The 13,674-nt window shown below is 38.1% G+C and overlaps 1 protein-coding gene and 1 pseudogene across 2 annotated transcripts; both read left to right on the top strand.

The window, feature by feature from the left end:
* Window positions 1-579: 579 nt before the first annotated feature.
* LOC116843556 (odorant receptor 67c-like) lies at window positions 580-9,805 on the top strand. Of its 2 annotated transcripts, XM_032814024.1 has the most exons (8): window positions 580-1,070; window positions 1,483-1,828; window positions 3,158-3,394; window positions 3,564-3,677; window positions 3,806-3,961; window positions 8,631-8,744; window positions 9,154-9,309; window positions 9,709-9,805. In XM_032814024.1, exons 1-8 carry the CDS (start codon window positions 766-768, stop codon window positions 9,757-9,759), a joined length of 1,479 nt encoding a protein of 492 aa, XP_032669915.1. In that variant the 5' UTR covers window positions 580-765; the 3' UTR covers window positions 9,760-9,805. The 2 variants fall into 2 exon arrangements, with proteins under 2 accessions (XP_032669915.1, XP_032669914.1); XM_032814023.1 differs by lacking the exons at window positions 8,631-8,744; window positions 9,154-9,309; window positions 9,709-9,805 and adding an exon at window positions 4,337-4,544.
* A 674-nt stretch (window positions 9,806-10,479) lies between these two features.
* LOC116843553 lies at window positions 10,480-13,232 on the top strand (annotated as a pseudogene).
* The last annotated feature ends 442 nt before the right edge of the window (window positions 13,233-13,674 follow it).

Here is a 13,674-nt window from a genome sequence, read left to right on the forward strand (position 1 = left end):
TTTTTGCTAAAATATGTTTAGTTTGTATATATAAAATAATGATTCACGGAATAATGTCCAGAGCAACGTTACAAATTGTCATGAGACTGGCCAGAGCGTTCACTGGAGAACTAATACGCATATGAGATCCCGATTTTCCATGACTCGTAAAGCAAAGAAAAAAAGGAAAGGAAACTCGTGCATCTTCCCTCATATGTAAGTCGAGCGGAGCGAGAGTCGCGCAAACGCAAAGGGGAACACGTAGTTTTGCGCAATACCGCACGGCTCTCTTCTCTGTTATTTCTCCCTCCACGTCTGTTACACCCTCTAAATTTCAAGAGGTCGCCAAAGCTCAACAAAAACTACTCGCTATCGTACACACGTATCATGTACACGGGTTCTCGCACGTATCGTTGCATATTTCAAGAGTACAGTTCGTAACTGCACCATCCGTCAATTCCGTTTTGTCGATGGAAGGCACAGACAAATCCACCTGTTCTCTCTTATTTTTCTTAAAATTGCCAGAACTCACCGCACGGCGAATATATAGCCGCAGTCTGCGCGCATCACGATGAAAATATTTCATGAGTGGCTCCCATTGGTCGACAACAGTCGCTGCAAAGTCGACCAGGATAATGACTTTTCAGCGTCGCGCGCAGTCTTCGCACGAGTGCTCTACGTTTCACTTCTTACGCTGATACACATTGGGATCCGCATTAACAGCAAAGACATCCCGTTGTCTTTCCGCTTCTCCGAGAGTGTTTGTCGTTCACGCGCACTCATTCGATGCGCCCGCTCATTCAGACGAACGGGAATGAGAAACAGGCGAATATCATGATTCGGAAGAGCACGATTAATCGCACGATAGAATTGATGTTTATTCTGTTCGGAATTTGGCCGGGTACCTCGTGCGTATTGCTGCGCAGAACATTTTGGCTCGTTACGATAGTAATCGTGCAATACTGTCATTACCGATACCTTATAACGCATTTTTACTCCGATGATCTCTTCAATTTGATGGATTGTCTAAGTAGTCTGCTGGCGTACGCCAAGGTGATGAGCAAGCTCGTTATATTTTGGTTGAATCAGCGGTAAGTAGTGAGATCTCAGCTCGAGCGAACGTATGATTATCTTATGGCCGTGAGGGATTAGCGAACGCGACGTCGAATGAACGATTCCCCTGGCGAAAGCGATCCGACGACTTGTTCGTTTCGTTTATTTATATACTTTGACTGATTAAACCGCGCGACGGGGTTGAGTTGTGTCTGATAAGTATACGAGGTGTACGTTCATATGCGTTTGCCACAACAGCTCTCGTTGCTGCGCGCTTCCGCGAAGCGAGAAAAATCTCAAAGATCCGCTTAAGAAGGAGGCAAGTCGAAAATCTGAAATTCCGCTCGAGTGATGGCCGACCTTGCAAATGCCTTCTCGACGTTTCTCGGAACCCAGGGTGAGTTTTCTCGTCGATCGGTGGGATTACTGACGCTGTTCGATCATCCGTAGAAAATTCGTCGAGACGCTGGCGATGGTGGCGGAAGACTGGGAGGATAATGCTAACAACGAACTTGGCATGCGTGAGACGATATGCAAAGCGAAATTATCGGATCGCATCACCAACGCAATCATCACTCTACACACGTTAAGCGCCATCGCGTACAGCACCCGCGCTATCCTCGCCGAGGTCGATATCAATGATCGCGCTTCTGAGCTGCTCTACGTGCACAAAGTGGAGATTCCTTTCAACGTGAACACGCAACGGACGTACAAAACGATCCTGACCGCGCAATTCGTATATGTCATAATGGGCAGTTGGGCGGCCGGTGCTGTTAACTCGTTGCTCTTAACTCTGGTAAGACGCTAGTACGAAGTGACAGCTTTTCAGCGTGCCATCGGACATACTTTAATTTTACTTCTTGTGATTCGATTTTGATTTTAGCTCTCTCGGATCTAATTTCAATTTCTGAGCTTTTTCTCACAATTGTATTTGTACAGGAAGAGAATATTACAATTTTCTTTCATATAAATTTTCTCGACTTTTTACTATATGTTTAATATAGTGCAAGGATGCAGGTTATCAGTAAGATCTATCTTATTAAGGAACGTAGTAAATTTCATTACAAGGAAAAAAATTTGATTGATTAACCGAATGGTTAATTTGATGAAATATGAACGAACCAGGTTTCAGATTGAAGTTATTAGAATTCTAATCAAATTGACAAGATTCTGGTTAATCAAACAAGATTCCTGTTTAACCAGAACTTGCAACTGCCTAAGTTGAACAACTGCATGTCTTTGAAGCATACATTTTTCCTTACATACGAGTTTCTTGAAACTCTGTATACAGGGATTTTTGGGGATCGCTGATTACGAATATGGAGTCAAATTTTGAAAATGTTCAAAATTTAAAATAGCGGACCCGATATGAAAATGTAAAAATGATCCCAGTCACTGAAAATCAAGTATTCAAGGGTTTTTGGGATCGCTGATTACAAATATAAAGTCGGATTTTGAAAATTTTCAAAATTCAAAATAAAGAATCTAAAATGTTAGTTCTGGATAATGCTAAAAGCGAGATTTCTTAGAGATTTTCTATTTGCCATATGTTTATATTTCATGTTTGACTGCAATTTTGAATTTTGTAATTATCAACATATTCGTAATCAGCTATCCAAAAAACTTTCTAACATAAAGTTATATATAAATCAAGTCACTTTTTTACCTTCAATTCGAATTCTGTGATCTCAAAAACCCCTGACTCTATTACCTAATATATTAAATAAAATATTGTTATCTAACAAATAACATAATTTTAATGGTTGTTATATAGTAATTCATATACTAGGAATTTAAATGTGTGATTAAAGTCATATTGGCTTATTGAAAAATATATAAAAATTATGAAAAATCGAGTAAAAAAAAGTGCCATATGAGTATAGCACTATGCCACGAAGAATTAATTAACTAGAAACCTTGTTTGGTTTTTGCTTGATCTGACTTGTTAACATTGATTACTTTAATCTTGTTAACTTGAATAGAATTCTGGTAATTTCAACTGTGATCCTGATTGAAGAGAAAGTTATCAGAATTCTGATCAAGTATATAAATAAATAAATATATATATATATATATATATATATATATATATATATATGTGTGTGTGTGTGTTTCTTATTTTTAGATCTTGCACATAGGCGGTCAAATGGAAATCGTATGTTGCTGGTTGCGGGACCACGCATCGCAAGAAAACGAGAAGAAACAAGAAAAATCAGATGTGACGACGGGTAAGATCGTTAAAAGGCATCAGAAGATCATCGACTTATCGAAGAACGTCGAGAATCTGTACACGCACATCGCGCTGCTGCAATTCGCGTCGAACACGATAATGATCTGCTCGCTGGCGTTTCTCATCGTGAGCGTGAGTAAAAAATCGGAAATTAGAATATCGCAAATAGTACGATAAGATGGATCGGCGTCGTTTATCGTGATACATTTCACGGACGCAAACGAGATATATTGACAGAGACAACCGCTCGCGACTGCGCGAATACGCTAATGAGCTTTCACCTGCCGGCTTGATGTTACAGGCGATCGGCACCCCCGACGCGGTAGAACAGATAATGAGATCTCTTTTATTTTACGCCATTACGAATCTCGAGGCGTTTATGTTCTGTTTTGCCGGGGAATATCTGAGGAACAAGGTTAGCACGATAATTATGATAATTACGTAAATCACACCGATAACAGACCGTAATGTGTTTGTCATGCCGTGAAAGGGATAAGGCGCATTCTTGCGATAAAAATCTCCTCGTAATTTTCGCCTTCGCAGAGCAAAGCGGTCGGAGTTGCGGCTTACAATTGCGCGTGGTACAACCTAAAGCCTGAAGACAGCCGTTTGTTGCTGTTTGTAATATTGCGATCGCAGAAACAATTAGCGCTCACTGTGGGAAAGATGACGGACCTCTCCTTAGAATACTTCGCAAGCGTAAGAAATATACGCGTAGCGCACGAAATAATGCTGCACTCGTAATCATACACATACGTCATGATAAAAAATTCCTCGTTATATCGCACAGAATTAACAGAATTGAATGAATTGGATCAGATAAATCGAGCACATACAATTGATTAATATAATGAAATAGAACTAATAAAATTCTCAAAAAATACAACAGACCGTAGTAGAATTGACTTTTCTTGCGATCGTAACGCTTTCAAGATAAAAGTGCTTTTATCCCTGGCTTCTATCGCAAAGAGTCAACAGATCGATCTTAAACTGCGACGCTAACATCTAACACGCGCTTTTTCGTTATGATCATACAAATAATAATTTTTAACACAAACAGCAATATTGTTATAGATCATGAACGCTTCTGGATCGTACTTATCGGTGATGTTGGCGATGCAATGAACGTCGTCGATTTCTTGCCAGTATTCGTGAAGCACGCAACAAATACCGCGTAAATCACCAGTTAGAGAACATACATTGCAACACAGTCTCTTATTCCAGAAGTGTTCTCTCGGATAAGGTATTATTTATGGCATAACATGAGTTTACAATATATTGAATAGTGAACCGAACCGAGGTACGTTATCCTCACAGTGAAAGTTAGGTAAAGTGTGTATTGTAGACATGGAAATCAACTTTGATCAAATAAACATCTCTCCCCATATGCACTGACTAAAAGTGTTAAAAAAAGAAAAAATCTCCGGGTACTTTGATACTACCCAGATATTCGAAGCTGTCGAATATTTTTCGGGCTACTCCGATATCCAGTTACTATGCCAGTTAATCAGATGCTCGAGTATTCGAGTTAGTATCGATAATATTTTTAAAAAATGAAAGATTTAAAATTAGCTAATGTGGAATTATTTACTGCACGGAAAAAAAAATTGGTTATATTAACATGAAGTTCGGCTTTGATAAAAGAACGGGGTTTCCAGCGGAACGGAAACTAACGTGTTTTAATTGAAGGACACATAATTTCTGTCCTTACAACCCAAATTTAATCCTAAGAATAAAAAATTCCGTTTTGTTAAACCAAAACGCGTTGGTTCGTTCATTACCACAACCAGAAACATTATGTTAATGCAACTAAACTTCTGTCTCCATGCATGGAAAACAGTAGCAGATGGCAAATAGATACGACACTGAGAAATATAAGCACAGAAATAAACTTTATGCCACACATAGAAATAAACTTTATCTCACAAATAAATTTTCTAGAATTGTTTTCTCTGTATGTACAGAAACTACCCGATGATTATATTGACAGCACTAATACTAACATCGTGTTGAATCACATTTTCTACAAGTATATCATTTAATATCTATCTATAGTAACTGTATTATTTACTATTTTAATTTCGAAATAAACAACCGTTTCGACGTTCAAGAACGGGTGTTTGGCACTTGTCAGTCTCTCATTGACTACCTTCGCAGGCACGAGTACACTTTCAACTATCGCGCATGTGCGCTTTCGCAATATCGCACGAGTTAGCCCTCCGTTCCTTCATCAAAGTCCATCTACCCGCTAGATTTCAAAACTTTCTTCCAAGACGTCTCGGACACGCGATTTGTCATCGGACATACATCGCCACGCGATATCTACGTCCGCGTTGCATATTTAAGGCTAACATTTCGCGATCGCGTTGCGCTCAAAGGAGGGAGAAATAATCACACGCGCTTCTTCCTTCGGACTAAACGGTGGAGGAGCTACGGCAATGTACACGCACTGACCACTCGATAAAAATATTTCATGAACAGCACCTATAGGTCGTTCGTGCGGAGGCACATCCTGATTTCATGACATCTTACGACCTTCCAGTCTTCGCGCGCATACACGGTGACGCACACAGACAGACACACATACACCCACACACACACACAGAGAGATATATACACATACATACACCGTCGAGCCTTCACCAGCAGCTACATTTACCGAGAAAGCATACCTTCTTGACTTTCCCGAGAGCGTACTTTTTCTACTATATACATACATTTTGATATATCCCGGTTGCGTGCACGAGCGGGCTCAGAGAGAGCTCCACGATGACAACTCGGAAAAGCACGATTAATCGCACGGTGAAGTTCCTGCTCACTATGTACGGCATCTGGCCGGATACGACGTGCATGACGTTCTGCAGAATATTTTGGAGTATCACAATAATGATTACTCAGTTTTGCCACTACCTGTACTTCTTAACGCATTTCCATACCAACGATATGTTCGACTTGATGGATTGCTTCAGCAGCTTCCTAGGATACGTGAAGCTGTACACCAAGTTCGGTTACTTCTGGTTGAATCAACGGTAAGTGACGCGACGTGAGGTATACTCAGCTGTTAAACGACCTTCACACCTTTAATCGAATGAAGTTGCGGCACTTCAAAATTGACAGTCACTGCCGACGTGTATTCACAGTGATCGGGATATGACAGGAGCCAAAGTGACAGTACAGAGAGTGACATTTATGATATTTGGGGAAGAAAGAATTTATTTCAAATTAAGAAAGAATTTTATTCTTCATTATCACGAAGAAGTTTTTTTTGTAGTATCTTTTTGTAACCACAATTACCGCGCGTACATGTCAACGGTAGTTTTTAATTCTGACAAATTGAAGCGTTGCAACTTCACTCGATCGAAACCACACTAGAAACTGAGTGTGCACACAAAATATTTGATTGATTCAAAAGTCTCTTCCCGTAGAACACACGTTTTATGTGTCAGCACACTTCTATTTGAGGAACGAAGCGTTCGTATCAATGTTTGTTCAGTGTTTATGGAAAAAGGTTTTACTAATCAATTTAATTGTTACGACCTTTACACGATAAAGTGCAATACGCGAAGCGCATACACGCGATTCTGTGCAGAACATTCGACAAAGTCTTAAAGATGATGGCGGAGGACTGGGGCGAGTGCATCAACAGCGACGTCGAGATGCGCGAGGCGACGAGCAAAGCAAAGATATCGGATCGTATCAGCAACGCGACTATCACCCTCCACATATTCGCCGTGCTCTTTTACGGCATCGGTATCATTCTGATCGACGCCGACGTCACTGATCCCACAACCGAGATACTTCATATCAATAAACTGAAACTTCCATTCGACATACACACGCAGAACACCTACAGATTCGTCTTAATCACCGAACTGATGCACGTCATCTTGTGCGCCTTGGCAATTAGTATTCTAAACGCTTTACTCTTAACCCTGGTAAGTGTGCGAGCAATTGACGTGAACACGATGTGTCGGTGTATAAAGAAAATTTATGAAAAAGAAACAGGGAAAATGAAATCCGCGAATCTCCCGAAGAACCCGAAAGTATACGAGTTCACGATAGCCGCTTCGTCAAACATATTTAACTCCTTAAGTGGTATGTCCGGAAAGATTTCGTGGTGCAATGTTAAATTCCTTTTAACCTAAACCATTGTGTTTTGTCCAACTCATAGCAAATACAAATTAGATATATTCCACACTCTAATTCTCAAAATTCCTTAAAAAAGTAGCTATAAAGAGCAAAGAAAAATCTAAATACATTTATTTAAAAAAAAGGAAAAGAAAAAATCCACGTCTTGAAGAGAACCGCGCAGTCATTTTCTACAAATTACCACTAAAGTAGTTAAATGACATAATTAATGGACATAATTAAACATTGATCTGGACCAAATTTGTCACTCCCAAGGATATTTCTTACACACTACTTTATATAAACAGGCTTACTCGAAATATACAACTAAATATTCAAGAATATTCAAGGCAAGTAAGAGTCGGACGTTGATGTTGCTCCTCTTAGCTGAGATAGTATTTTTTTGTAATTTTAAAATGGAACCAAGTAATATGTAATCATGCAATAATAAGCGGGAATGTTTAATTTATATTAATATATGATAATTAGTTAAGGTCAGACGTGGAAGATTGATTCACCGCGTACGTTATAAAGACTGAAAAACTTATCCAATGCATGCGTTAACATTGTGGAACATTATTATCCTCGCAATATTAATAAATATTCTCTCCAACATCAGTGTTCGGTTCGCCTTGGATATTCTTAATTTAGTTGGATATTCCTTAACTTACACCGGCTGAACATGAGTCTCCACTTTCATAGGCGGTGGGCTGTTCTTTTTTAGACCTTACACGTGGGTGGCCAAATAGACATACTGAAGTGTTGGTTGGAGGAGCTTGTGGCCGATGGAAGCGGAAGCAAACGCGAGTCTGTTAGCAGCATGACGAACAAAATCATTCGGAAGCATCAGAAAATTATTTACTTTTCAGAAAACATCGAGAGCCTATATTCGTTCATCGCGTTGGTGCAATTCGCATCGAACGTGATTATGATTTGCTTATTAGGATTCCTGATCATAACAGTGAGTGAAATGCGTCAATGTTCAATAATGAGGATAGAAGTATATAATTAATGTGAAATATTTAATTGATACGCGGTCAATCGTATTTCTAGTATCATTTGGTATTTGTTTGTGTTTATTTGCGTTCGATTGATTATGTTGGTATTATGTGTCACGTATTAATGTCTCTATTCTCGCATTCTCGTACAGAAAATAGCGTCGATAAAGATAGATATTCGCGGTTTATCGTACACGTACATCAAGTATGTTCGTTTCTCGCGTCGCGTTTCGATGTTACAGGCGCTCGATAGTTCCGACCCGGTGGGCAAGATAGTGAGATCACTCGCGTACTACTCCGTGACGAATCTGGAAGCGTTTATGTTTTGCTATGCCGGGGAATATCTAATTAACAAGGTTAGCGACAAGGAATAAACTCATAACGAAATGATTGACAAGAATGATATGAGAAAAAAGCGCGGTCAAGTTTCACTCCTTTTCCAAAGGATTCTGTAAAACTTTGAATGCTCTAATAAATGACACATCGACTTGAAGCTTTTGAGACGTGTAGATCATATATATAACATTTCCATATTCTCGTATTGTTCTCGTATTATTCTAGTATTATTCTCGTATTATTCTCGTATGAGATTGTAACCTTCTGAACCAATTATTTCAAGCGACTTTGAGAATATTATTGAGACTTCATATTCTTAATCTACTTGGCATAAACTTCAAATTGGTTAATGATTAATTAAAATATTCAAAGTTTTTTCGCGAAAATAACACGAAAAATTGCCATTACTTTTAATCTTTGTCCTTGCAGAGCAAGGCAGTCGGATATGCAGTGTATAATACCGCTTGGTACGACATGCAACCAAAACACTGTCGCATCCTGTTGCTCGTTATATTAAGATCGCAGAAGCAATTGACGCTCACAGTGGGGAAGCTGACCGACCTCTCGCTGCAGTGCTTCGCGAGCGTAAGTGAGCGTATAAATAATTAATTGCTTTCAAGGTTTCAACGATTCCTCGATATTTCGCTTCGATTTTTTTCCGCGTGTTAAAAATTAAACTGTCAAAGGCGCCGTTTGTATCCAATTAATGTTAGCAAAAAAGCTCGGGTTTTATAAGATGATATAAAAAAGGCAAATAAAAAATAACCGTATATATGTATGGTATTTTAGACTGCCGCGCGATGTGATGAAAAAGTTGGTTTCTATTAATCGATTAAAATTTTCTTTTACTTAAATCGGCACGTTACACCCCCTCGGTGATATCTTCAAAAACTACGTCTCATCCTATACATCACAATAATATTACAATATTATATTACAATATTATAAATATATCGAGCATTTATGCAAACGACATTATTGTAGATCATGAACTCCGCGGGATCCTACTTGTCGGTATTGTTGGCAATGAAGTGAACATCACAAGTGCATCTCGTCATTTTTATTCGCAGATCATGTGCCGACGACTGATGTGCGAATCACTAGTTAGAGAAGTGCATAATTGTAACACAACATATTTCTCCGAGATTGTATGACTTAATCAATCAAAGAATAAGTTACAGGACTACGTCGAACTGTAGACTAAGTGTATCTATGATCTCCGAACCGTAAGCTGAAAGCGTGCCATCATATAGTCCGCAATTTTCACGGATTCTCCAAAGACTTCCTCTTACATCCCGAGCGCAACCCTTCGCAATTTCTTTTCCTTTTCCTACAAATCATTGCGCATGACTCTCAACAGACCGTAGACTGATGTGGCCTGTGCGCGCCTGTTTCTCGCGAGATCGTGCATTTTTAACGAAAATTGCATGCACCGTACCCTAAAGCGAACGGAAATCAGCGATCATCGACCATGCCAACTGCGCCTACGTTGCACGCAGTACGTTAAAAATATTTAATGACCAGCTCCCATTGGTTGTACGTTCTGGGATATTGGCGTTTGATGATCTGTCACGACTACCCAGTCTTAGCGCGACTATTCGATGACACGCATCGAGCCTTCATCGGTCCTCCTTAGCGAGAATACGGTCCTGTTCGTATCTTTCTTAGAGTATTCTGTTCTATTTACATGTTTTCTGTTTGATTTTGTATATATATTTTAATGCACTTACTGTGCATATGCGAGCGCGAGTTCCAATGAGAAACAACAAAGTTATGGTTCGCAAGAGTACGATCAATCGCAAGGTCAGATACGTGTTCATTTTGCTCGGCATCTGGCCAGACATATCGTGTATGACGTTGTGCAGAGTACTCTGGGGTATCTCATTAGTGTTCATCGAAGTTTGCCAATACCGATATCTCGTCATATATTTTTATTCCAGTGACTTGTTCAATTTAATGGATTGTTTTAGTGCCCTCATAGGATATATAAAATTCGTCGAAATCAGTATTTTTTGGTGGAATGAGCGGTAAGTATGTTATTTAAGCAATAATTTGTCAATGTTTTACCTTATTCAAACATGATTTGCTTGGAACTTATTAAGTTAGTTTAGAAGTCTTCCCCTGCCGAATATATATTGTTACTTCTATTTAAAAAATGCTTTATTCGTATTAACACTTGTTCAATATTTATGAGAAATAGTTTTAGAAACAACCTAAAAGTATCTCATATTCTTTGAACAAATAAAATACGTACTTGCCATTCACGTTGCAATATTTCCTACACGTTTTCTCGTGTTAACGTTGTTGTTAAATATTAGAAAATTGAGAGAAATATGGAAAAGAGAAACTGTAATTTTACAACGCAAAAAAGAAAAGAGACGATAAATTCACGTGGTGATTTACATACATCGTTATCTTTAGAACATTCGACCAAATTTTAAAAATGATGGCAAGGGATTGGAAGGATTGTGCGGACAATAGTATCGAAATACGCAAGGCAGCCAACAAAGCAAAGATATCGGATTATATTGTCAACGCGATCATCACTCTGAACGCAACCGCTGTGCTCTTTTACAGCATGGATGCCGTCCTAACCAACGTTGACATTACCAATCGCACGATTGAGATACCCCACATATATAAAATGGAAATTCCGTTTGATATAACCACACAAACCACGTATAAATTTACATTAATCATGGAAATGATACAACTGATAATGAGCTGCTGTGGAATCGGCATTATAAACGCTTTGCTTTTGATATTGGTAAGTTGTATGTATAATTAACAAAAAAAAATACAATTCTACTGAAAACAGATGCAATGTTTTTTTGCGAAAATTCGGGAATTTGAGCACTATGCGTAAGAAAATTTGATCCTTGCATCTGTACAATCAGAGATTTCCTTTCTGGAGATTCTTTTCAATTTACCCTTTAATCTTTCCGCTACTATATGTATACCATTATAGTGGCTTCTCACTAAGTGGTCGTTTAGAAAGACACGACACTATAGTATCCTTATCCTTTATCATGCATTCTGAGCCAAAAGATAGTATGCTATGAAGCAACTTTTAATTTCTTTTAATAACTTTTAACTTTTAATTTTTTTTATTTCTTTTAACTATTCAAATGTAATGTAAGAGCAATATAAGATTTGGAAGGCTGTTATTCTTTGATCCAGGAAATGGATCTGTATTCATAACAATCATTTTTTCTAAACCTAAAGCTGTCATGTATAATTGTATCTAAAAAAACTATTGTTACATTTCTTTATCATTAATTATATATATATATATATATATATATATATATATATATATATATATATATATACACATACATATGTGCATGTGTATGTAAATTCTATAAATTTATTAATAATCACTCTATATATTAACGTAATTACGATACATTACATAGTATAGCAAAATAGAAATGCCACTCATTTCATACTAATATTTATTATGCGCATTCAGTGATTGAGTATCTGCGCAGCGATGGAGTCCAGATTAATCGTAGCGGAAAGATTAAATGAGACTATTCTTCAGTCAATTGCTTGAACATGAGTCTTCATTTTCATAGGAAGTGGGATCTTTCTTTTTAGACCTTACACACAGGTGGTCAAATAGATATACTGCTCTATTGGTTGGCAGAACTAGGTCCGTAAATAGCACTAAAAAACAACTATCCAACATGATGAGAAAAATTATTGAGAAACATCAGAAAATCATCTGTTTCACGGAGAAAATCGAAAATCTATATACATTCGTCGCATTGATGCAATTCATAACAAACGTGGTTATGATTTGCTTATTAGGATTTTTAATCATAACAGTGAGTAAAACTGTTAACTATAAGAGTAAGTAAAACAGGAATTTACGTGGGTGTATGTATATGAAGTAACATAGATAAAAATAAATAATTAATCTGCTTCATTTCATTGTTATGTACTTAATCGCGTGTTTGTTCCCTCTGTACGACTAAATAAAGTTAATCGTTTTTGTACGCTCCGCTATTTCAGGCGCTCGATAATCCGAATGCGATATAAAAAATCGTGAGATCGCTTTCGTATTATAGCGTAACGAATCTGGAATCGTTCATGTTCTGCTATGCCGGGGAATATCTGATTAACAAAGTTAGAGATAATTGCTGAGGACGGTCAAGAAGAAGATTCTCTAATGGTCACTTTGTTACTTTTACTCTCGCAGAGTAAAGCGATCGGATACGTTGCATACGATTGCGCCTGGTATGACATGGAACCCAAGCACAGTCGCATTCTGTTGCTTATTATTTTAAGATCGCAGAAGCAATTAACGCTCACCATCGGGAAGTTGATGGATCTTTCGTTGCAACGCTTTGCTAGTGTAAGTGTAACTTATCTATTGTAATGAACTAACAATATTGTATTATAATTATAAGCTCGTAGCTGAAAATGGTAACTGTTGCAAATTGTTACAGATCATGAATTCTGCGGTTTCATATATCTCGGTATTACTGGCAATGCAATGAGAAACATTGCAACACAGTATTCGTCTCGCCGTCCTTCTGATTGACCGATTGTCGTGGAGCACATATCAAATAAATATGTAAATCAATAGTGGTACCAGGATATACATGATACACATACAATGTAACTTGCACGTGACATCTTTTACGAGATAGGGTAAAGAATTAATCATAGAATATACTAGAAATCGTACCAGAACTGCGAAGTAAGAGCCGTTGCTCATCATAAGCTACAAGTGTACAATAATATACCTCACAATTTTCACAAATCCTCAGGTGACTTTCCCTTTCATCTCGCGCGGACCTTTTCGAATTTCCTCTTCGTGTTCTTAAGATCATAGAACATGACTTTTAAGGTCTATAGGCGAAAAAAGAAAGAAAAAAAAAATAGAGAGAAAATCCCAGCTGCGCGTCGACGTCCGTATCTCTTCTGGCGAAGTCGTAC

The sequence above is a fragment of the Odontomachus brunneus genome, unplaced genomic scaffold (assembly GCF_010583005.1).
Source record: "Odontomachus brunneus isolate Ranch 3 - 2012 unplaced genomic scaffold, Obru_v1 Obru_scaffold_033, whole genome shotgun sequence".
Classification (NCBI taxonomy): Eukaryota; Metazoa; Arthropoda; class Insecta; order Hymenoptera; family Formicidae; genus Odontomachus; species Odontomachus brunneus.

Coding starts and splice junctions, on each gene's coding strand:
- LOC116843556 (XM_032814024.1), top strand. CDS start 766: ATGCGCCCGCTCATTCAGACGAACGGGAATGAGAAACAGGCGAATATC. Junction 3,395..3,563: donor TGGCGTTTCTCATCGTGAGC/GTGAGTAAAAAA, acceptor TTGATGTTACAG/GCGATCGGCACCCCCGACGC. Junction 3,678..3,805: donor GGGAATATCTGAGGAACAAG/GTTAGCACGATA, acceptor TCGCCTTCGCAG/AGCAAAGCGGTCGGAGTTGC.